The sequence below is a fragment of the Ischnura elegans genome, assembly GCF_921293095.1.
Source record: "Ischnura elegans chromosome 13 unlocalized genomic scaffold, ioIscEleg1.1 SUPER_13_unloc_1, whole genome shotgun sequence".
Classification (NCBI taxonomy): Eukaryota; Metazoa; Arthropoda; class Insecta; order Odonata; family Coenagrionidae; genus Ischnura; species Ischnura elegans.
This window is the reverse complement of record NW_025791657.1, coordinates 3,699,378-3,725,537: the sequence shown is the minus strand read 5'-3', so window position 1 is coordinate 3,725,537 and position 26,160 is coordinate 3,699,378. Positions and strand designations below refer to the sequence as shown.

Genomic DNA, 26,160 nt, shown 5'->3' with positions numbered 1-26,160 from the left:
CACTCATCATTACAGCGCGAGGGGTTAAGCAAAACAAAAAAAAATTTATCGCCCCATTCTGACAACATCCATGAATGTGTTAATACATGAAAAAAGTGAATGGCACTCATTTGAAAGCTTCCAGCTTTTTTTCCAATTACAGGCAGTCCCTGACTTTTGTACACAATGCGTTCCCGAGAACTTGTACGAAAGTCGAATGTACAAATGTCGAACCATTGACTTCAATACTAATTAGGGGTTACGTTCCATAAGAGCGGAATATATATGCACTAAAACCTTTTTTCCACGGATTTCAATTCAATTCACTAAATTTTAATAATATGTTAATAATATTCCTCAAATCATCTAATTTATTTCGAAAATACTTGGAAACTGTAAATAAAAGTTTAAAAAAAACAAGAACTCTGTTGGCTATCGAGTGAAACTTCCTCTTGCCATTTAAACTGACATTCCACTTGTTACGTCCATTATAAATGAAAAGACATATCAAGAAGCATAACCAAATGTAATTGTTGAACCCGCACTCGGGATGCCTTTTAATTTTCACACCAAAATGCGACATCCGGCAGGTGACATTCGTGATTGCGTATATCTCGCATGCCATTCGAAAAAGACAAAAGACAAACGGAATTCGGGTGATATTTCGTGCAAAACGCAATATCGTTGCTGAAGGTGTACTTGAATTAAACAGCCCTCAAATGAAAAAACACAATTCGAAAGAAGATCTTACTAGTTTTATTGAAAGCTATTTGATGATGTCTAGTCAACTTTTTTGAAAAATCTCTCCAATGAAGGCTTTCTTCTTCTCTTGATGAAGGAGCCTAAAGCAAGCAGTCGTTCTCCCAAATAAATCACCTAGATTTGAGTCAACTAAAAACAATTCCCTTCATTGTAAACGTTCGTATTGTTCGCATATACTGTCATTTGAAACAATTGAATGTTGGGATGCGCAATAAACATCGCGGGAATTTTTTAAAAATACAGACCAACGTCCGAAAGTCCGAATTTAGCGTACGGAAGTCAAGTAAAAGGTGTCAATTTTGAACGTACGAAAGTGGGAATTGTACGAAAGTCGAGTGTACGAAAGTCGAGGACCGCCTGTACTTACTTCAACCCCAAACTAAACTACTCCGACCACATTCAGACTGTAAAAAAGAAAGCCATGTCTCTGTTAGGCCTTCTTTACCGCTTCACGGAAATTCAGGATCCAATTGCACTCCACTCCTTTTTCTCAACGATTGTCCTTCCCATAGTTTTGTATTGCTCTCCAATTTGGTCCATGTCAGCCCCGACTAACCTAATATCCCTCGACTGCATCCCCCACTTCTTTGCCAAAATAGTTAGGCATAGAATCCCTCACTTACGCAATATGTCCTCTGATGCTGTATTGTCTTCTCTCTCCTTGTCTAATCTGCAGAATCTCAGACTTAAAACGGACTTCAACTTTCTACACAACATATTGAACTCGACTTTTGACTGCCCTGAACTCCTCTCACAGTTGAATTTTAGAATACAGACTCGTTCCACCCGCTCACTCTCCCTACTCCACCTGCCTGTTATTCCCAGAATTTCCCTGACCAAGTGCTCACCTTTATATCGCCTCTCCTCCCTCCTAAACTCGCTCCCCCCTTCCTCCACTCCCTTCCAATTCATGTATGTCATTGTTAAAAGTTTCACTGTAAACTGGCGTCACAGCTGTATGTGAAATTTACTTAAATAAATAAATAAAAATTAAAAATTGGCAAAAGCAAAGCGAGTTTCCACACTCATCTCACCACTTTCCACGGTAATTTTCTGTTTGAAAGCTGACGTTGGCAAATGGGCACTCAAATCTTCGGCTAAGAGCTCTACACAGGTTATTTATCTCTATTGTTTTTTTAAAAGCCAATCTTTGAGGGAAAATGTTGGCTAAAGTAAGGCAGAAAATACATATTATTCCTTCACTGCCAAAAATACCTCAATTCACTGAGTCATAAAGAAAATTTTTCTAACCAATGGAGTAACCAAATACAGTTACACTCTCGAGTATCTGGTTTAATGATGGGAAGGGACGGCACGAATAATTGGAAAACACAGATAACCCAAACTTTCACTTTTAAATGTCTTGAAATGTTCATAATTTACCTGAAACAAACAATATATTATTATTTATGCAGTTACTCTGTTATTTTAGAGTGCTTCCACGACTCAATGAGAACTTTCTTTGCCAGTTCGTGATATCTTTAGAGGCGATAACATGGTTGTACTCGTATTATTAATGCTTCACGTAAAGCTTGGTTTCGAAAACCACACATCGAAAAAAACAACACGAATACAGAAAATTGGTTTGCACGTTTTCGAAAACCACACGAATACAGAAAATTGGTTTGCACGAATGCTTCAAAACCACTGCTCGACGTCGGAAACTACACTGTCAGGCACCACGCCGCGGAGTCACGTCTTGCACAATTTCTCCGGGTTGCAACTGCCGCGTGATGTGTATCCGTGATCACGGAGCGCGGTCGCGCACTGCGAGGCTTGGAATGCAGGAACACGGTGCTCCCGTGAATGTAGCTAGCACGCGATTGTATCCATTTTACGAAGGGAATTCTGACGGAAATGATGAGTGCGGTGTATCTTTGCATTAATGCAGTAATTCCGATGATTTTGCATCCGATTTTATTTATTTATAAAGATCACGACAAAAATTGAGCGAGAATAAAAATCATGCACTGATAATCCGCAACCCGGATAAACCACCGCCGGATAATCGCGAGTCTGCCGTACAATATAAAATTCAGCGGAACAAAAAATTCAAAAACCATTATAAAAGTAAAACATAGCAACAAAAAGGCAAAGATAAATCTTTTTCCTTTTCAATTGGCTCATGAACTAAAGAAAACATTAAGTACAGATGGATGAATAATTCAAGATCTTCACCCTTCACCATCAGTTGCAACAAGCCCTCCAACTACATATATTTACTTTCTAGCCCTTTAGAAAACTCACCCACTGCCTCCGTCAAATCCTCATCGGCCATTGCATAACTCTCCATTGGTTCTGCATTCTCCGCAGATGTAGACTGAAAGTAAACATCAAAATATGGATCATGCAAAGCAGGGGATTAAGAACTAATCAGGTAAATGATTACCCACAACTGATTTTAAAACTATTTCAAATAAAAATTTGGAATTTCCTCAGGGAGATTTTCTTTACAAAATAGAGGTAGTTTGGCCATCTCTAGGGTATCCCCTTGGTATGATAAGTGGAGGTTTAACGATATAAAGAGGTTCACTACAAAGAGGTTTGCCTATAAATTTACATGTAAATATGATGGGACCATAGGGGTGGTATGAAGTATGGAGGTTTATGATGTGAAGAGATTCACTACATAGAGGTTTTAAAAGATACAGTGACCGGCGTGATGCGGTGGAAATCTTTGATATATAGCTTATTAAAACAACTTGTCTGTTTCCACACTATTTTATTTTTACCGACCATGGTTTCGGCAGCTTGTGCCATTGTCAACGTGCCGAAGGCACATGCTGCCGAAACCATGGTCGGTAAAAATAAATTAGTGTGGTATCAGACAAGTTGTTTTAATAAGCTTTACACAGAGGTTTTACTGAAGAAATTTCTTCAACACACACACTGTACTCATGAATTTCTCATTTCTTTTAAAATGGAGCCATCATTTGAAGTATGTTACGCCAACATTTTTACAATGCATTCATGTAAAAACTACTGCTAATATTACTATTTTTATTCATGATATCATCTATTAATTATCCTAACAGTCCATGCAAAGTTTACAATTATGAATATTGTTTGTATAAAAACGTTTCCGGATAAATTTTGTGGAATAATGATATATCCATGATTAAAGCACAAATGCTAATATCCACACTATTTTATTTATCACTTAACCAACCATGGTTTCGACACTTGGTGTCATTTTGAAGGTTCACCTTGATTACCATTTGTGCTTCAATCATGGATGAATATTGTTGTTTCTAATTACATTTTGCAATGGAAAATTAAACTAATCAGGAAATGATTTTTTATTGATCACAACTAATCAGAAAGTGATTTTTGCTGAAGTTCCACTGACTGAAAGAAGAAAGTGAATCTCCTGATGGATCAGAGTTCTATGCTTTGAGTTCACATATTCAAACAGTTGACTAAATCCTGTTTTTTGAATGATTTCAAAATCGATGTTTTTCCCCTTATGAATAATTCTGATGTAGTATCACAGCTAGTGAAGGCATGTAAAAAAACAGCGTCTATAAATAAGAAAAGGTGATAAACTCTCATTGGAAAAAATTCTGCAGATTGTTGAGCCTTGCCAGGTTTCAAAAAATAAATAATTTTGTCACTAGAAGTTCGAGCAGTAATTAATACCTACAGATCAATGTCTTCATCAATATTAATATACAGGGTGTCCTATTTATCTTGACCATCCGAAGTAACTTTATGCTCAGATGCAAATTCAAAAGTGTGTCAAACAAATGTTCATTAGATGACAGGGGGACATTAATCAGCATGACTTCCTTCTTTGTAGCTTTGTTATTTACAAAAATATGAACAGCGGCGTATCTTTTTTAAATGGAGGAAATGAATTGCCGAACAAAAAATAAATGGTGCCATTTACGAAAGAAATACTGCTGTTGATATCTTTGAAATAACAAAGCTACAAGGAAGGAAATCATGCTAATCAATATCCCCCTGATGGCTAATGGACATTTGCCTCACACATTTTTGAATTTAACTCTGGACAAAAAGTTATTTCGGGTGCTCAGGATAAATGGGACACCCTGTATTTTGTTGCAGTTTTAACAATTGGTATATCAGAGTCATTATCAGCTTGTGTCACGAAATTCTTTTCTGCACTACCACACTTAACTTTAATCAATGTTGAGTTTATAATACCTGCATTTTAAAAATAAATTAACTGTTTGTGTGCTAAAAGTCAAAGGAAAATTCTTGCTTCTCTATAAGTAAAAGTCAATTTCCTCTTACATACTTCACTGACAGAAAGGTCCACAAGGTCTTGCAATATCTTCAAGAGAGTTTATGGTGATTTCGAGATGGGAGGGAAATCCTTTGATAACAATTAAGTTAAATACTGGAACAGAGGTGGAGGTGATCTTGTCCATCATCTAAAGAATTTCCAGGAAGGTATTTTTCAGTTTAATGCTTAGTGTAGGATTGAAACCTACTGCCATGTTTCCACTTCACGGGTTACACCTGATGTTGGTTACCTGCCCACTTTCCTGGAGGTCAGAGGTAATCTTTGTAAGAATGGGTCAATATGAAACTGAGCAAACATGTAGTCGACAGACAAGTGGAAAATTTTGCTTGTATACCAATAAAAGAAATAAAAACCCTTCAGGTAAAAATAAAGGTCTTTGAAGTTCTTAGCTCAAGCCTTTAACATTGATTTGATCATCGACCCAAATAACAACATGTGGAGAAGATCAACCTCAATAAAACATCAAGAAAATGTTATTGACTATATGCCTACAATGCAAAAATAAGGTTCCCAGTCTAACTACATTATAAAATTCACATTTTTTTCCAGATTTTCAGGATGCAAATGTCATCAAATTCACAGTTTGTCGATGAGGCATTTTAAGCAGATATATTGATCACGTAACAACCATCGGCCGCACGATAATTAAAAATATAACAACCACAACAGATGCCTTGAATGCTAACACAGCAATGACAGTGCTATCTCTTATGACGCCACCTATCGTTAGCAAAATACAGGTCCGGCTAAAGGGTGTGAGTGGGAAAATGGAGAGAGCAGGGTGCCAGGGAGGTGAAGAAGTGCCTGATTTTTTTGCCAGGATTAACATCTTCCAATCGCAGGCTTAAGGTCAATGTGCTGTCATGGCACACCGACCCATTAATAGTTGCGCTTCAAATACAAGTGTGCAGAAAATGCGTACAGAGAGTATCTGCACATGACTCGGCCTTGAAACATGTCCGATATATAGACTTTCCTTTCAATCCGTCTTTCGTAGTTCTGCAATCAAGTTTTAGAGATTTCTAAGATTATATGATAAAATTCACAGCTAATTCCAGTTTTTTTCATGGTAGACGAAATTCACGGCTTATTCATAGTTTTTAGGTTTTCACGGTTAAGTGGAAACCCAGAAACATTTAGAACTATATCATGAGCAGAAATGATAATAGAACATCTCACTTGTAAAAGAGCCCTGGCCCAGGGGAAGAGAGGGCCATTTTGTAGCCACACCTGGGCCAGGTTAAACAATAAACAAGAAAGCTGTACTGTACATTTTCATGTTTGATCAAGCGAGGGAAAACATTGTGCCTTTCAGCTGAGGGATAAAGGTTGAGTGTTTCTGAGACTTGTTGGGAATGTTCCACCCAAGAATGATATTGCATCACGGCAAAACTGCACTAAACGAAGCAAGGGTATATGTACTCACCACGGCAGCTGTTGCCAGGGGATCTGAGGCATTGCTTGATATCCCAGCAGCATCCTCTGTGTCCAACACATGATAATTCTCTTCCTCAAGTTGGTCTTCTTCCTCCTCCTTCACATTGAACTTGAAGAAAATAACGGATGTCAATCAGTCAAGGAAATAATAATAATGATAATAATTAATTTATTAATAATTAATAATTTATTTATTTATTCATTTTATAACTATGTACAAACAAGAAATAATGTTTATACAACAGTTTAAATTTTCAAATGTAAACAAACATTCTGGTCCCGCTAAGCCGAAATTGGCTTGTCAGCAGGTGCCAACTTAAGCATTACAATTTGTGTCTTGTAAAAATTACTAAATTAACAATTTCATTAACAAACAAATTAAACATTAAAAAAAACATTCTTAACAGGTTAACTGCCGAGGGTTTTTTTTTAATATGTCCCCTAAGGCCAAGTTAATATTTAAATGTGTTTATTGTGACTAATAGAGTTGAGCAATATTAAATTGCACATAACATTAATTTTTTCATTATAATGATAAATTTAATTAGCGGACACCGGTGTCCGCCACGGCGTCGGAGTCACGACCACCAACTTATGCACTCGCGGATATCTACAAATTTACGAAAATATGGCAATAACTTCATTTGTAGTGCAGTAAAACTTTGCTAATGAAAAAATAAATTGCACGTAACATTATTTTTTCTATCTAATGATAAATTTAATTAGCGGACACCGGTGTCCGCCACGGTGTCAGCGTTACGACCACCAACTTATGCGCTGGCGGATACCTATAAATTTACGAAAATACGGCAATTACTTCATTTGTAGTGCAGTAAAATATTCGTAGTGATAAATAACACCTACATTCATTTTATATTCAGTATTACACTTCTTAGTAGCAGTTTTCTCTCCAGTCCGCCCCCCCTCCGCGGACACAGCAGTCCTCCGCGGAGCTAACTTTGTCTCCTTCCGTAGCGTATACTCAAGTCCGTTCCTGCCAGTAGGCGCTGCACAGACACTAAACAACAAGTTATACCAGGAGACCCTCCTTCCTTCTACATGTAGTGCTATTATGTTTATGACGGAGAACTCTTTTATTCGACTAATGTAAAACATTGTGTGGAACTTCATATCACATCATCAACACAATGTATCCCTTTCTGCTTGTTGAAGGAATACGTAGCATTATATATAGGGCGCTTTTATGTCTTGAGACGACAGAACGTTTCGAAAGATCAGTGCTGTCACAGTGACATGAAAAGAGGCTACATTTTCTTCTATAATACGATTAGTAGAAGAAATGTGAAGAGTGCTCGGTGCCACTTTGTGCGTCCTGTGCTGAATTCTACTTTGGTGCGTCATCGTCCTTTTGGTAAGTTTGGTTTACATATTTAGTTGCATTTTTCTACTTTTTGGTTCACTGAATATTTTCATAATCTTTTTCATTATATAAGAAATGTTGAACCAAAATCTACTTTTATCATTAGTGATTCCACATGGATAAATTCACTCCACGGACCAGATTCATTGTTGAAGCGGCTAAGAGGAAATACTTAGAAGAGTCATCTGATTCTGAAAGTGTAACGGGAAATGATGAATATATCCCTTCCAGTGATGAGGACATCAGAGTGAACTCTTCAAGTGACGATTCCTTGCAGGATGGACAATTGCTACGAGGGGCAACCTCCGATACAACCGACGGAGAGCTAAGTGAGAGTGAAAATGTGCAGCTAAATAGACCGGTGCCCTCATCACCAAATGCGTCATCTGACTTTTGGACTGAACCAGTGAAAAATCATCCGAATTTTCAGTTTACGGCGCAGAGTGGATTGAGTGCTGTAGTTGCAGATATGAGTAATCCTTCCCCTTTTGGAATATTTTCTAACATTATAGACAATGAAATTCTCGAAATGATAGTGGAACAAACTAATATTTATGCCAATCAAGTGAAAGGTCTGACTACTTCTAGAAAATCTCGTGTGGTAGATTGGAAACAGACAACTCTTCACGAGATCAAAAAGCTCTTTGGGATTCTGATTTATATGGGTGTGGTAAAAATGCCAAAAATTTCTGACTACTGGAGTAAAAACTTCATATATCGTAATGATGTAGCTCCTTCTCACATGAGCAGAAATCGTTTTGAACTCTTGTTACGGATGTTGCACTTCTCCAATAATGAAGAAAATTCAAACAAAGACCGTTTGCATAAAATTCAACCACTCTTGGATAAAATCATTTGTAATTATCAGGAATTATATACACCTGGGGAAATTTTATGCGTTGACGAATCAATTATTCCATTTCAAGGCAGGTTAGCATTAAAACAGTACATTCCTCAAAAAAGGCATAAGTACGGTGTCAAAATTTTTAAATTGTGCTCTGGTAAGGGCTATGTATGGAATATGAAAATTTATGCAGGACGTGAGCGCGATGCCAGGCGATCTGTTCCAACAGCTGTAGTTATGCAGCTCTCCGAGAAGTTACTAGATGCTGGCAGAACGATTGTTACAGACAATTATTACACGAGCTTAGAGTTGGCCAATTCACTTCTTGATCGTAGGACACATTTACTAGGTACCCTGCGTAAAAATCGGAGGGGAATACCCAAAGATGTAACGGCCAAAAAACTTAAGAAAGGGGAAATAGTAGTCAAAGAAAATCAAAGAGGTGTGTCAATAATGAAGTGGAAAGATAAACGCGATGTTTTGCTATTGTCAACATGCCACTCAAACGAGATGGAGGAAGTGGAAAAATATAGGTCAAGGGTTTTGAAACCAGTAGCTATCCTGAAGTATAATGAGGGGAAATCATCCATAGACCTTTCTGATCAACTTTCCTCTTATTCAACGCCATTGCGTCGGTCTTTGAAATGGTACAGAAAAGTAGCGTTAGAACTATTATTAGGGACTTCTGTGGTGAACGCTTATTTCATTTTCAACCAAATTTGTGGCAGTAAGATGCAGATAGTAAAATTCAGGGAAAACCTTATTGGATCGCTTTTGGGAAATGAGTCACAGGGCGATAGATCTCCGACCAGTCTTACATTGCCACAAACATCACGGAAAAGAATGGCTACTCATTCATTCAAAAAGGAGGAAGGAGGTGCGCGAATCAATCGGAAATATTGCCGAGGATGCTACGAAAAGAAACAACTTGGGGAAATTGAAAAAAACAAAGTGAAAAAAGTCACTACCTACTGTGATGACTGCCCTAAAAAGCCACGGTTCTGTTTGGATTGCTTTCATAAACATCATCTGTAAAAATATGAATAATTGTCCATTATTGCAATAAAAAGTGATTATTTGAAAAGGATATATATTATTTATTTCACCTTTCTGATATTTCAGGAGCAAGGGAAAGTAAGAATAAATGTCGGTGAGAGGAGGGCTCTAAAGACCTACAAAATTACTGCGGTAAAGTTAATTTGAATTATAAGGTAAAGCTGGGAAAGATTTTGTTATCCTTCTCTTCAATTTCTTTTTATAGATGTGTTTATCAGTTGAAACTATCTGAAGGATGCAAAACACTGAGTAGAAAATATAATTCGTCTCCTAAAGAAGATATATATTATTTCTCAATTAAATCTGAAAGCATACTATAGTATGCTTTCAGATTTAATGTATATATAGCAGCCCTGGATTACGATCAAAGAGTAAGTACTCCCTGCTCATACAACATCGTAGTTTATGAAACATTTAACACGGAAAAAGCGTCTCCGGAGGTCTACTTCGAGGGATAACGGCTTCCAATGTGCCAACCGGTATAAAAAAATACGTAAGTAACATTCAAGACAGCAAAAAAAATTGTATAAACAATTAGCAAAAACCAAAGGAGTGACAGTTTAGCTGAAGCCGTTGCGGAAAAGATATCTATGCAAAAGTACGTAAATGGCGGTCACCCGGCACACGAAGACGAACTTTTTTCCGCGGACACCGGTGACCGCCACGGCGGGAGAAGAAGATACCACAGTGGACACCGGTGTCCGCCACGGCAGTCAACCTGTTAATAGCAAATAAGCATATCATTATATAAAATACTCTTAAATTCCATTATCAACAACCAGTCAATATCCATGTCTTAATTTTTCTTTTTACTTCACTCAACGATTTTAACTCTTTAAATTCGCTCTTCAAATTATTAAACAGTTTAGGTACAACAACTTTCAATTGCCTACAACCCTTTTGCGTATAACATCGCGGAATCTCATACTTTCCTAAAGCCCTTAAATCGATATTACTATTATTATTTCTTTTCCTTTTGTATCATTACTATTTTAATTATTATTATCATGAATAATAATAATAATTAAAATAATAATAATTAAAATCATGAAAAAAATATAATTAAAAACCCAAATTTATTGGATGACAGATGCAGAAAATGTGATAGTGCCTCTGAGACGATACAGCACATCACAAGTGGATGCACTAACTTATCTCAAAAAGACTAACTACACCGTCACAATCAAATATGCAACATCATCCACCAGAAATTAGTTCTTAAGTATAAACTCATAGAAAATGGAGTTCCCTATCATAAGTACAAACCTAAAACCAACCTTGAAAACGATCACTGCAAGATTTATTATGACCTTTCAATTATTACCGATAAAACAGTTCATAGCAATAGACCTGATCTAGTAGTGCAAGATAACACTCACAATAAAACGTACTTTATAGACATTGCCGTGCCTACTTCACATAATATCACTACAGCCTACTACAACAAAATGGAAAAGTATGGAGAACTTAAAAATGAAATTAAGAGATTGTGGAAATCAAATAAAGTACACGTAACACAAATCATTATCTCTGCCACAGGAGTAGTGCCTCATTCAATCCATGAAGGTCTTCAAATTATTGGACTGCCGAAAAACTTGTATATTACAATACAAAAAGCAGCAATTTTAAATAGGTACTTGCCGGATTGTCAGAAAATTTTTCAATGCAGAGTAAAGAGACGAGAGTACGTGGTGATACCCTACCTTGCCTAAAACCAGCAAAAATGCTGCGAAAATATATTTTTTTAAAAATAATAATATCTTCAGACATTAAAAACTTGTACTTTACTTGAGCCCCTCAAGCTGGCCAAAAGACTCATGAGATTCGACTCCCTGATAAAACTTTAGGGAAAAAAAATTTGAGCATCTGCACTATTTAATGGCTAACAATGTGAGGGAGAGGCAACAAGGAGAAGTTGTTGGAGTCTATCATCACGGGAGATGAAACGTGGGTGACAACCCAGGTGACAAACGCTTCATGAGCGACAATGAAGCCCAAGCTTCCTCAACAAGTTGGTGCGTCAAAAAAAAGGAGACTACATTGAAATATAGGCAAAAGTGTAAGCTTTTCTTCAGTGTGAAAATTAACCTTTTCGCGCCGAGCTCCTTCGTGGGAAGTTGCTTTTGGCTCTACGAAGGGTTTGAGATTTTCTTTTTCGCCCCGTACGGAGTTTTTTTCGGCTCGGGACTGACCAGGTAGTCGCTTCCTCCCCTTAATGACCTTTCCTAGTGGGGATAATCCTCGACCCTTTTCCCCGAGAGCAGCCCATCCCGGCGTACTTTTGCGGTCAGTTAATTGTTACCAGTGCAATTTTAATTTTTTTTAATAGGGTAGTTTCCTTCATCAAAGAAAACAAAAGGCATTGATGGCGATTCGTTACCCACCATTAGTGTATTCATAATACACAAATTATTTGGTTTTTGAAATACCGGTTTAGACGAATGGCAAGGGTCAAATTTTATCCTCATTTGAAAAAGGCCAGATTGGCGCCCATGCGATTCCACTCCACGTGACGTCACAGGGACCTAGTTTCTACACGAGAGGATAGGAGTTATGCATCGTCAGAGGCTACCAATGCATGCATGAGTCACAGAGCTCAGGGAAACATGTCTTAATAATCACCTATTAAAACTGGCTAAGGTCGGAAAGTTTTCTTCGCTTGATAAGGTATTAATAAACCTTTTTTAAGCCATGCGCTACCAGACAGGAAGGTACTCAGCTACCCGTTAGCATCCTGCGTCCTATCAGCGCTCAGAGCCTCGATCAAGGTCACCTACCAGGCGGGAGGGGGAACCAGAAATGCGTCGTACGGACTTTTTCCCTTCATTCCTACTTACGCGTCGCGTTTTCGCGCGCTTGAAATTTTTCACTTTTCATTTGATCGCGAAAAATAGATATCGTCATTTAAAAATCTAAAAGCGTGAAATACGTACTCCAGGAGTAATAATCTTTCGATTTAGGCAATAAAAAAATAATAGGAAACCACCCTATTGTTACTGTTGCATTAAATGTCAGTTCATCAATGTATTCCTTTCATTTTGCAATGCCTGTAGAACTTTTAAACGAAGTTCTACGGTTATTTTTAGGGTTTTCAGCAAAACGGCATTATATCATAGACCAACAAATACTTTAAAGGGAATGAAATCTGTCAATGTTCCTAGCCTACTTCTAGGTATTTACGATTTATGATATTAACATAATTTAGATCCATGATGCCAAAATCCACACTCCTCATTTGCGTCTGCTCTCCAGTTCTCTGAAAACATGAGAATGAAACATTTAGAATTTTTTTAGAAGAATATTTTCCCGAAAACTTCTCATAAAACTACTTGAATCATACAAACTTGTTGTTTGAAATAGCTAAATATGTATTATTTTAAAGCAAATTTGCTTGTATAAATCTAAAATCTAAACCACAAAACGCAGCTATCAGCTATCCGTCTTCTTTTCGGAGTGGATCCCTCCTCTTCGTTTGATGAAGATTCTGAAGAAGGCTACGGATAACGTGATTCTGTCGTGGCCCTCGGCGTAGACGGCAGCGGCTCACGCTCCATATCCCCTGATGACGCCGTTTCAGACACATCGCTATCCGAGCCACCATCCTCGTCTTCACTGTCTGTTTGCGTAAGTATTTCCAGGATCGATTGATCCGTTACTAGCCGGGACATTTTCCCAGTGCAAGTTAAGTCCAGGAAATTTGCCTAACGCTCCTCTCGGCCAAGCAACTCCGAACAGGTCGAGAACGTAAGCAAAACTAACGAAAGCGAAACGAAATGCACTTCAAGAAAAAAATCCTGGCTGTATAATTCCAAGAAAAAATGTAATTCCACCGAAAAATCATTTGAAAAAAAATCCTTGCAGGAGGAGGAAGGGGAATGCATACAGAACATTTACGGTTAAATTTGAATACATGCCAAGAAAATTTTGAAAAAAATGAGCTTTTCCGAGAAGAGTGAGGTTATCATCTTCCACGTACATATTTCCGTAGGAGAATACTTACACCAATATACTCTTGGGTCTTCCAGTTGGAGGATGATAAGTTTTTCCTAGAAAACATTAATGCGCTAATGTGTCCCAAAATAAGCCCAAGAGGGGCACAAAGCAGACCACCTGGATCCTGACCAGAGAAGCAAGATATGAGAGTAATTACCTGGGTGGTGCAGTTCTCTTTCATTCATGGTATGAGCTGCATCGCACAGCAGGGTTCCACAGAAACCATCCCTGGTATAGGTAGCGGAATGCGTACAGATAGTTAACGGCTAAATTTGAATACACGCCAAGAAAATTTTGAAAAGAAAATGAGCTATTCCGAGAAGAGTGAGGTTATCACCTTCCACGTACATATTTCAGTAGGAGAATACTTACTCCAATATACTCTTGGGTCTTCAAGTTGGAGGATAATAAGTTTTTCCAAGAAAACATTAATGCGCTAATGTGTCCCGAACTAACTCTGTGAGGTGCAACCTGACCAGAGATCCAAGATATGAGAGCAACTACCTGGGTAGAGCAGTTGTCTTTCCTGCAATGGTATGGAATGCTTCTCACAACATGTGTCTACGTAAAACATTCCTTATCATACATTATCGTACATTAAATTTACGAATTTTTAGGATATGCATTAATCAGTATTTATAGCGACATTCGTTTATAATACCTTTGTATTCAAAGGTTGGTAAGAGGTTATCAAAAATAGTCGCTGTAATTTTGGCTCACGACTAAGAACTGAGAGAATCATATTTTATTACATTACGAGGGCTTTTTTTCATAGAAGTTAAATCGAATATTCTATCGAATTTCACCGCAAATGTACATCTAGAATGTAGCTAACAAAATAACGTATATTTTTAGATATAAATCATTACAAAATCGCTCCTACAAACTTGATATCCACAATCCATAACTCGAGTATGGGCAAAGGAAAGGGAAACAGATGGAGGAGACAAATACAAAAAAACAATTTGTATTTTGGAGTACAATAAGTACATGGGAGGAGTAGATAAAGCTGATATGTATTTGGCTTACTTTTCATTACTGAGAACAACTATGAAGTGGACAAAAAAGTACTGTTATGGTTGATCAACTGTGCCCTATTTAATTCTTTTGTGGTTTACAAAACATTGAACACTTCTACACAGGTGACCTTCAAAAAATTTAATTTGGAAGTAGCCAAGGGGTGGGCTATATGTGAGGAGGGAAGAAGTGTGTCGACCACTGGTGATAACAAGGACAGCGAGATAAAAAAGCCAACTCAGCGAGTGCCTCGGCAGGATATCCTGGCAAGGCTAGCAGGGAAATGATGGAACACACTCTAGAGAAGATAGAGGGGTATAGGAAGAAGAAATATCCATCATGGATGTGTCGAGTTTGCTCTGCTAATAAACTAAGGAAGGAAACTTGGTATATCTGTGGATTCTGCAAGGTGGCACAAAGGAATATGTTTCACCAAATACCATACAAAAACTAAGTACTAACATCTCCAATAAGAGAAACGCTTCAAATTTGATGAAAAAACGTTAAAAAGTAAATATTGAGGGTTTTCGTGTATCAGTGTCATTTAGGTTAAAGCTCATTTAAATGCCCGGTCCTACCCGATGAGATTGGAATTAAATACTCGGTCCGCAATGTGTTAATCATGGTAAAGCAGGAAGATTTTTTTGAAGAAATGCAGAGCAATCATGAGCCGAAGCCATGTTTTACCTATCACTATTGGCATGACAATACAGTTGAGACAGTTCATCATAGGCCTACTCAAGGGGATGCACAGCACTTCTGTTACAATATCAGCTCTGCTGTACAACTAAACTAACTTCATTGAAAATAGAATAGCATGGTTAGGCATTTCATATTGGTCGGAGAACTTAAGGCCATACAATTGTGAGTGATTTTCCACAGAAGTGAGATATTTTTTTATCTGGGAAAACTCACTCTCGTCACACAACTTTGTACAACTTTTTGAAGAAATTTGTAACACTGAGTTGTTTTACTCGGGTTTCACGGTGGATGACAATTAAACTTACCAGCATATTGGCATTTGGGAGTTGGCAGTCTGGCACAGGAATGTATATTTCAGTCGTATTGACAGTGCGTGCATTCTGTGAAGTGCCTAAACTCACATTTTGAATGCTGTCACTTGTCTCAGGAGAAAACCCCAGCTCGTCATCCGCTGACCCCTCTTCTTTGACGCTCTGCAGAGAAAGTAAAAATGATAAACAACTCACCTCCCTCATAATCAACAAATTAGTGATGCTCTTACTCTAAACAGAACATGATTTGTGAAATCTAATCTATTCTATTAACACTAGAACCGCTGAACTTTCCAACCCCACCAAAACCGCGGCATGGGACTTTTTTGTCCCATTGACAAAATACGTTGATCCTGTCATGTTTAAGTATATTTGACGGTTTTTTGTGGCTAGTGTGAACAAAACACTTGTTTAGGTAATGTTTAAAACGTTTTATTAAGTATAACTAGGAATACAGTAAACTTATTTTGACAGCAAAAGTGTTGAGGGCAGAGATGACGCGGCCGGCGCTGTGTGAGTAGACAGCCGGCGAAGTGCACAGATTATTCCCTTCTGCACTTCTAACTGGCAAAATAACGATATCTGTGCATCGATCCCCTTCGTAATAAACTGTTATTATGCTAAATACAAAATAAGTGTACAAAAAAAAAACTGAAATTGTTTTTTTCCCCATGTGGGACAAATAAGTCCCATCCCGCGGTTCTAGATAAATCGTCGCTTTTCTCGCAAACCAAACATCGTACAATATTTTCGATATAAACATTTGAAAGAGCATAAAAAATGAGTAATAGTCAGTAAATTTCAAAAGGATCAAACTGCTAGTACATGAATGGCAAACATTTGCAAAGGGCGATGGGACAGAAAAGTCCTCTCCACGGTTCTAGTGTTAAATACAGTAGAGTGGTGTCTATCTGTTACTAAATCTCTCAAAAACTATGCAAAAGACTGAAACAAAATTAAGCAGAGAAATCCTCTGTATACGAAGACCACATTTAGGCTACATAACAACAGCCTTGGAGACATGGAAGGCCTTTACGTTGGCACTTTCACTGCAAAATATATGATGGCCCAGGGAGAGAATATGGGGGGGTCATGCAGAGATTTCTTCAATTCATTTTTGATTCAATCCACCAGCCATAGCCAAGAACGATGGCCCTGAGCCACCATGTATAGCAGGGCCGTCACAATCTGCAGAAAGCTAGTGAATAAAAACGATGAAATATTTCAAGCAGTGCCATGACTTAAGCGTTTTAGTGATTGATGATTTTTCATTTTAAAAGCGTGTCAACTGTAACGATACTTAAGTTCATTGAATTCATTAGCTCAAACATCCCTACGGATAAGGTAGCATTATTTCCTGTGGTGATCTCTATCTATTCATTTTTCCCTATCGATTCCAAAGAAGAGGCGAGTCAAGGTAACAATCGAGGTCTTCAATAAAAATATCAACCAGGAAAGGGAAAATAATAATAGGTGGGAGCACGAAAAAGAGAGGGAAGGAAGAGAAAAGGCAAAAGAGGAGAGATAAAAATATATGAAAAGAATTGGCAAAGTCTCGCGGAGAAAATGGAATCGCAAAGAACAGCAATAGATTTGATGACGAAACTAATAGAGGAAAATCAGTGACATTATTTTTTAATACGGTGCTTGTAGCATTTTTAATCAAAGTGATGTAAAATTAGTAAAAAGAGGTTCAATGCATTCTTTATGGTAAGTTCTTTTAATTTGCTATTGAATTATTATTATAATGTATTTAATTTCTTGCATATGTACAAATGTAATTTATCCTAAGGTAATTCATTCATGATTCTCTGCCTTTTAATCACCCCTCTTATCCTAATTATGTTTACATTAAAGTTAATTGGTATTCTTTCCACGTGAAGTGGTGCCTTGACTCATCTTCCTGCACAAAAATTATGGAGCGCACAACAAGCCAAGATGAACTTTGGTATATTTTCCATATCAACTAATTTCAATTTGCCTCTAAGGGTGTGATTCATAGACAACACTGAATTTGCTCACTTTACAAAGTCTCTCCTTACCATAAAGTGAAACTTCAGCTACAGTTTTGTTTCGTTTCAAAGTTGTCCCAAGGACTTCACTTTATAAAGTGTAACTTTAGCTGCTAAAGTCTCGATCAGGCATTTAAATTTTGAGTGTTGGCAATGAATGCTGTGTATAAGTTAACAAAAAGTTGAAACAGGATATTAATTGCAAAGTATTTAACAGGTTTTTGGTGACTGAGTTTCAGGGTTGTATTACACAAAGATTTTATTATGCTGCATTATCTTGTTCTCTCATTTTGTGTGCAAATGTAAGTGAATCCAGCGTTATCTAAAGCATTTCCCCACTAACTTTTTCGTTCCTTAATGACTGAGTTGGGTGAATAAAAGCTCACTTTTAATTAGCTTCCTGCATTGGAAATGCTCTTTGATGTTTCTAGAGAAAGTAAAAATTCAAACACTGATATTTTCACATAATTTTATGATAATCTTGTACGTTTAACTGCACACGGTTGTTTGGACTACAAGTTAGTCGAAGCTTGATGGTATAAGTTCATTGAAGGTGGGCGAAATTCTCTTGCATTAACTTGAAACTGTAGCAATTAATTTGAAGAATTACCAATCAGTGGTTGTCTCAGGTGGATGCATATTTTGAAGGAGGTATGGATGTGTATTGAATTCTTTTGTGCTTACCAATATTTAAATTCTTGCACTGTTGATGTACGGGGCTGTATATACGAGAGAAATGGACACTCAAGAATACCTATACCATCAAAACGAATGAATGCATGACCATTAGGGTGGGCCGAAAAAAAGGTTTTTTTCCTGATCAAATTTGCCCTATGCAGGAAAGTTGCGAAATGATATAAGGATCTTGCATACAAAATTTTTTTCAAATCAGATAATTCTTCCTTAAAAGTCATGCCTAGTCAGCTTTGACGTGACATCCCTCTTCACAAATATTCCTTGTAACGAGGCGGTAAATGTCATCAAAGACAGATTCGGAGACAACATCGCCAAGCTGGCCGAGATCTGCCTCAAAAGCACTTTCTTCCGGTGGAGGAATAATTTTTATCAACAGACGTCTGAAGCAGCGATGGGTTCCCCTCTCTCCCCAGCAATTGCAAACATATTTATGGAACACATAGAAGAAACAGCAATTCAAAACGCCGCCCACAAGCCTAAGATTTGGTTCAGATATATCGACGACACTTTTATAATTTGGACGCACGGCAAGAAAAAGCTTCAAGAGTTTTATACTTATTTGAACGGGATTAATGAAAACATTAAGTTTACAATGGAGGTGGAAGAAGACAGAAAACTTCCATTCTTGGACGTTCTCGTGGAAAAGAAGACGGAGGGAACATTTGGGCATGCAGTGTATCCAAAACCAACAGCAACAAATCGGTACCTGCACGCTTCATCTCACCATCACCCAGCCCAAATAAATGGAGTGGTAAACACTTTGATTCACCGCTCCTACACAATAAGTGACCAGGACAACTTTGCCGAAGAGAGACGGAAGCTATAGGCCATTCTACGGGGAAATGGATTTGACAACAGAGTTATTTGTCGCACTTTTAATAAAATCATCAAAAAGAACGAAATGAAAAACAACACTGCAGAAGCCGCGAACTCATCCATAAATGACCTCAGCGACCAGAAGAAAGCCTTCCTACCATACATTCCTTGCCAGACCTGCGGGAAGAACTACGTCGGTGAAACAGGCAGGTCGGTCAAAACACGCCTAGAAGAGCACGCGAGAGCGATTCGACTGGGGCAATCAACAAAGTCCGCGGTAGCCAAACACACAGCGCTTGGCCACATCATCGACCTCAATGAAGTCAAAATCCTCGCCAAAGTTAAAGGTTTTAAACAGAGACTCGTCAGAGAAGCCATTGAAATATCCAAAGAAGATAAGAATAATTTCAACAGAGACACCGGCATTAAAAGTAGCCGTACTTGGCAACCAGTAATAAGAAAAAACAAGCAGCAACCCACTCCCCCAACCTCCGGCTCCCCTCCCCCCACCACCTGACGCAGATACCTATATAAAAGATCATTAATTCCCATCTCTTCACAATCCCTTGAAAAAGCGACCAGCATCGGTCGGGAAACATTGGAGCCACCCAAGATTTGACACGGCGACATAGCCCAAAAGTTTTTAATCATAAATCAGATAATATTAACCACTGCCACCCAAGCTCTAAAGTTTAAAATTTTTCGAAAAATCAGGCTGATTTCAGAATCAAACGGCTATGAGGACGAATTTAGGAAAATGTGGGATAATGGATAATATCAAATAGTGGATACATGTTTATAGTTTATGAAAATGAAATTTTAAGTTTTTTTGACAAAATCTATGGTTGAAAAAATGTCAATGAATTAACAACAAAATTAGAGTATAGACCACCCGCACAACACAACTCATTTTTTCCTACATTCCTCCAACTCCATTTTGGGGGCTAAATTGCAGGTAAAATAATATTTATTTCGATTGAATTTCATTTCTTATCAAATAAGCCATCATATGGTAGTAAATAATCCCACAAAAAGTAATAATACGGTAAATAATTTGAAATTAACATCAATCATAATGACGAATAACGTACAGTCACTTTCAAAAGTCGGTCCCCACGGCTAGCGCGAGCAACTACGTTTTCCGCCGAGCTCGAACTTCGGGTGTTGCCTATGACTTCTGTGCTTTGAAAGGGACAGTTTGACTTACACTCAGCGTCCGCATAAGTCCAGTCCTTAAGACTCGTGGTGAGTTCCAGGTAGTTTCTTTACAAAACTAGCAGAGAGCTACTTAGTGAAATGCTTGGTGTTCAGGTTCTGTTTTTTCTCAGCCTTGGCTGAATTTCTTGTTGAAAATAGCTCCACAGGTACGTTATTCGTCATTATGATTGATGTTAATTTCAAATTATTTACCTTATCATTACTTTTTGTGGGATTATTTACCACCATATGATGACTTATTTGATAAGAAATGAAATTCAATCGAAATAAATATTATTTAATCTACAATTTAGCCCCCAAAATGGAGTTTTAGGAATGTAGGAAAAAATGAGTTGCGTTGTGCGGGTGGCCTATACTCTAATTTTGTTGTTAATTCATTGACATTTTTTTAACCATAGATTTTGTCAAAAAAACTTCAAATTTCATTTTCATAAAATATAAACATGTATCCACTATTTGATATTATCCATTATCCCATATTTTCCTAAATTCGTCCTCATAGCCGTTTGATTCTGAAATCAGCCTGATTTTTTGCAAAATTTTAAACTTTAGAGCTTGGGTGGCAGTGGTTAATATTATCCGATTTGAAAAAAATTTTGTGTGCGAGATCCTTATATCATTTTGCACCTTTCCCGCATAGGGCGAATTTGATCAGGAAAAAAACCTTTTTTCGGCCCACCCTAATGACCATGCAATGAAACATGTTGAATTTGAGAATGGATTTATATCAATAAACATATTTGTGTCTACTCCCAATGATACCTATACCTAACACGCAATATCCATTGGCAAATTTTGTAGCAAAAAAGTTCAATGAAATCTGCGATACTGTGTAAAGAAAGTTTCATAACAATCCTTCATCCTCAAGAAAATATTGCTCTGCTGCAGATTATATGACCATGAAGGAAGGTATGTTTTACTTTTTTATTCCTACCTTTCATGACAAGATGCTATATTGTCATTGTAAACATTCAAATGCGTACTTGAAAAATGAAACAAAAACTCTGTTTCAAAATTACAGAAACAGGAAAATGTTAACACGTTGCGTACCGGGGTATTTAAATTCCTAGGAATGCCGATTCTGGAAATATGTGCCTAATAGGGCGTAATGCCTTAGGTTCAAACATGGTTAAAAAACCAATCAAATGTTATGATGTATCAATTCATTATGAATAACGAACAACAACTGAAAACGTACTAATGATTACGTATTGTACCCTTTAAAATTGTTTAGGCTGTGGCACCTAAATGACGAGAATCTTCGTCATCCGTCCGGAACGTTCGGGAAAACAATGGTGAGAATTCTCACCATCCGTACGCAACGTGTTAAAGGTGATATGGAGGCATGTGGAAAGAGTACATTAAGCAATTATGGAATGAAAACGCTTAAAATACAATGCAACATATAGAAACTAGCATTTTGCTGGCCAAATGACATGAAAATCAAGTCTTTGCTAACTAAGACCATTGATGCCAATATAAACAGAATTTAGCTATCATTTCAAGTAGGGGAATTCTAGAATATAAACACATAAATAACCTAAGATCACAATTAGCTTGTATACAAAATCAACACAAAGTATGCCAACCTATTCAACCACTTACTGTGCTGTAATTATCAAATAATCATAAAAATGTCCTAGGTAGCATAACGACCAATAGAGTTCAACTGCAGAAGCAATGGGTCATCTCCATCAATACTGACTCAATATATTTTCAGGGAAGAGACACATTACATGTATGGTTATTTCTTGAAACGTGCCTGTCTGCTGCTGCGTACTCACCAAAAAATTAATTCCTATTCATTTACGTAACGGAAATATCTTCATATTTCCACTTCAACAACAGCTGGTGCGGCCATATTTATTCAACTGTATACGACACTTCAGCCCTAAAGTGAGCTCCGGTTGGGGAATTCACTGTAAAGTGATGATTTGGCAATTATTCTGGTAAAGTGGTGTTTATGAAACGGAGAAAGTACACTTTAGCCCGGCTTAAGTACACTTTAGCCTAAAGGGCCATCTATGAATCGCACCCTAAGTCTTCTGAATCACCCTTTGAGCAATCCAAAAACCATTTCAATTAGTTTTTGAGCCTTCAAAAATTTACCATTAAAGTTTTTCTGACGAAAAGTCAGATACCTGTTATTTCTGAAAGGTAACATCTAATGTTCATGGATTCAATATCCAGAGTCTTCAATGATGTGGGTATCACACGGAAAGAATCCCTCTTGATGGATCAAAAAGTAAGAGAATTTTTTAACAACCTCGGGCCCTGGATGGAATCTGCATTGCCTGCCACACAATTTTTTTATTTTAACACCGTATTTTAAAAAAGATCAGACTTATCAATGACAATAGATGAAATGACTTAAGAACGTTTGTGCTATGTAACCAGGGATGGCAAGTGAAACGAAACTAAAGTCGAAACCAGTAAGATTTCAACAGTTTTGTTCCAGAGAGCAAAATCTAAAAATGAAACAAAACAAATAAAATGTTTCGCACTTGAGGGAACATGAGATTCACCTTCAAACAGCTTAGTATTGACCCATACACCGAGTACTAAGTATGGCTGAATGAAGTAGAGGTTCGGCCTACCGCCATAAGATGCATGGGGCACTCATATTTTCACCACTAACAGGAGAACGGTGAATGTAAACTGGCCATTCAATTTTTAAACTCAATGATTTAACCTCTCTACAGTCCAGCCGGAAAGAGTTGTCCGATGGAAGTTCAACAGGAGGGGCGTAGAACCTAGTGCCAGCACCGCTTGCAGTCCATCACTGTCCCCTATATGCACCTCAAACGTTCGCCTAGTCATGCGACATTGTCACACGCATATGAAGAACTGAAACAAGCCTGAGCCTGCTAAACAAGCCCTTTCTTTGAATCGCCTAAACAAAAGATTCTTCCTTTTAATAATTCACACTCGTCTTCCCTTCCAGCTCCTTTCTTCACTAAAAACCCTTTTGTTTACATGTGACGTCCGCGTTTCCCTTTCTTACCTGGCTACATTGCCCCCTGCCCCAATCTAGACCCCTCTACATGTCATCGGACAACTCTCAGTGGCCGGACTGTAGATGCATGTCAAACGTAATGAGCAAATATTCCCTTTTTCTTGCCTGCACTCAACTTTTGGGATCGAAACTTAACTAAGAGCAGCCGAGTTACAATTGATTTAGTTTCGTTCCCGGGATTATCATCTCGTACCGAGTCGCAACTAAACTCCATGGTGATTTAAATTCCGCGTGGGAAAATACTAAACCCAGGCCTTGCATTTTCATTTCACTCAAGGTCGCAACGAATCATTTTTGTTTTGTTCCACTTGCCACCCCTGACTCTTCACTCCCTACCACATTCTCCACGCAAGTGAGAATCTATGCCTTTAATACAAGATTTACCCTTGTCTCTCCCATCATTATAAAGGCATAAATTATTTGTTAATCCACCTCATTGACATTTTCAATAGGGTGGTTTCCTACTATTTTTTTATTGCCTAAATCAAAAGATTATTACTCCTGGAGTACGTGTTTCACGCTTTTAGATTTTTAAATGACGATATCAATTTTTCGCGATTAAATGAAAAGTGAAAAATTTCAACCGTGCGAAAACGCGATGCGTAAGTAGGAATGATGGGAAAAAGTCCATGTGACGCATTTCTGGTTCCCCCTCCCGCCTTGTGAGGTGACCTTGGAGAGGCTCTGAGAGCTGATACGACGCAGGATGCTACGGGGTAGCTGAGTACCTTGCTATCTGGTAGCGCTTGGCTTAAAAAAGGTTAATTAATACCTTATCAGACAAAGAAAACTTTCCGACCTTAGCCAGTTTTAATAGGTTATTATTAAGACATGTTTCCCTGAGCTCTGCGCCTCTTGCATGCATTGGTAACCCCAGACGACGCATAACTCCTATCTTCTCGTGTAGAAACTAGGTCCCTGTGACGTCATGTGGAGTGGCATCGCATGGGCACCAATCTGGCCTTTTTCAAATGAGGATAAAATTTGACCCTTGCCATTCGTATAAACCGGTATTCCTAAAACCAAATACTTTGTGTATTATGAATACACTAATGGTGGGTAACGAATCGCAATCAATGCCTTTTGTTAACTTTGATGAAGGAAACTACCTCATATTCCTTCTCACTCTCACTTATACATACGTATGTCATCAATCGTATCTGATTCGCTACCAAAAATTTTTGTCAGCAATATTTCACTTCCTTCATAAAAAAATCGAAAGGCATTGATTGTGATTCGTTACCCATCATTAGTGTATTCATTATATAAAAATTATTTGGTTTTCGAAATCCTAAGCTAGACGAACGTTAATGGTCAATTTTAACCTCATTTGGAAAATGCTATTGGGTATTTGTAATCCTCACTCAAGCCAAGGGCCACCTCCTAGCAGCCTGCATCGTAGCGGTGCTCCCAGGCAGCTTCACTAAGTGGCAGCCTGAACCAGAATGACATCACATGGGCTTTTCCCAGCATTCATATGTAGCTTTTGCGTTTACCCACGCTTGAAAATTTTCACTTTCCATTTAATCGCGAAAATTAGATACCATGGTTTTAAAATCTAAAATACTTACTCCATGAGTAATAATCTTTAGATTTAGACAATTAAAAAATTTGGAAACCACCCCAATGCAAAAAAAACCTTCCACTTTTGTGCGATTGAAGATGAAGACCGAGATGTCCGATTGATGACAAATGTCTTTCAACAACTCCCTAGCAACCAAAGTTGAAATTCCCACCACTCCAAAATCCCGAATTCATCAAATTATTTTTTAACTTTATATATATTTGTTAAAATACGTCATTGATATTATTAAGCTGTAATATTGCAGATTAGCATTTGGCCACTTTTGAATATATTGTACTGTGAAAGGTCTAAGAGGAGCTATTTTTTAGACATAATGCGCTTTGAAAAAGTATAATGACTTTTGTAATCATGGCCTAATGCGTTTTTTCATCAGTGAACCAAACCTTCCCCTATGAAAAAATTGTATAAACCTGTTTCAACTTTTTATATATTCTAATACGTTGCCATGGTACTGTATAAGAATGAACAAAAATTTGAAACAGGTCTATACAATTTTTTCATAGGGGTTAAAACAGTTCATTTCTAACATAAGCAAGATATCAAAGAGCATAATATAAATAATACGTTTTCGAGCACTTGAGACAACACTTAACAAGCAATAAACCGCCTAGTCTCCAGGTTTCTCATAGTTTATGATTCAGTAATTAACTGCAAGGGATTTTCAATTTCATTTTGTCATGTCACAACTTCTTTTCATTGCCAAAGAATCGCGGTGAGTACTATAGATACGTGTGGCTGTGGTATAGCCTGGAGGGTATATCGTCCTCCCAAGTTGACCATTGGTCAATTTAAATTGCCAACTTTGTTAGTTACGAATGGTTTCCAAACACATAGTTACACCAGATGACAAAACGTCAACAGTCGTCGGCCCTAACTGTAGGTAAACTAGACCCTTAACAAGGACTACAACTGAAACACTTTTCATGGGAAATTCGACTCGGTTTCACTTTTTCGCCGATCATATTTGAGAGCCTTTAACATCCCATACTACTATCGATCAATAATTGTATGACAACGATTTTTTATTCTAATAGACGTGATTTTACAGTTCATGATCGATTTTCT

At 37.7% G+C, this 26,160-nt stretch overlaps 1 protein-coding gene across 2 annotated transcripts in view; it reads right to left on the bottom strand.

Annotated features, from left to right (window-relative positions):
- Positions 1-26,160, bottom strand: part of LOC124172319 (zinc finger protein 33B-like) — a 72,893-nt gene that overhangs the window by 45,887 nt on the left and 846 nt on the right. For both annotated transcript variants that reach the window (XM_046551762.1, XM_046551763.1), the window contains 3 exons: positions 15,747-15,914; positions 6,438-6,557; positions 2,989-3,061 (listed from right to left, as the gene is read on the bottom strand). In XM_046551762.1, coding sequence (XP_046407718.1) covers positions 2,989-3,061; positions 6,438-6,557; positions 15,747-15,914 — 361 coding nt within the window. The remainder of the gene's footprint in view (positions 1-2,988; positions 3,062-6,437; positions 6,558-15,746; positions 15,915-26,160) is intronic.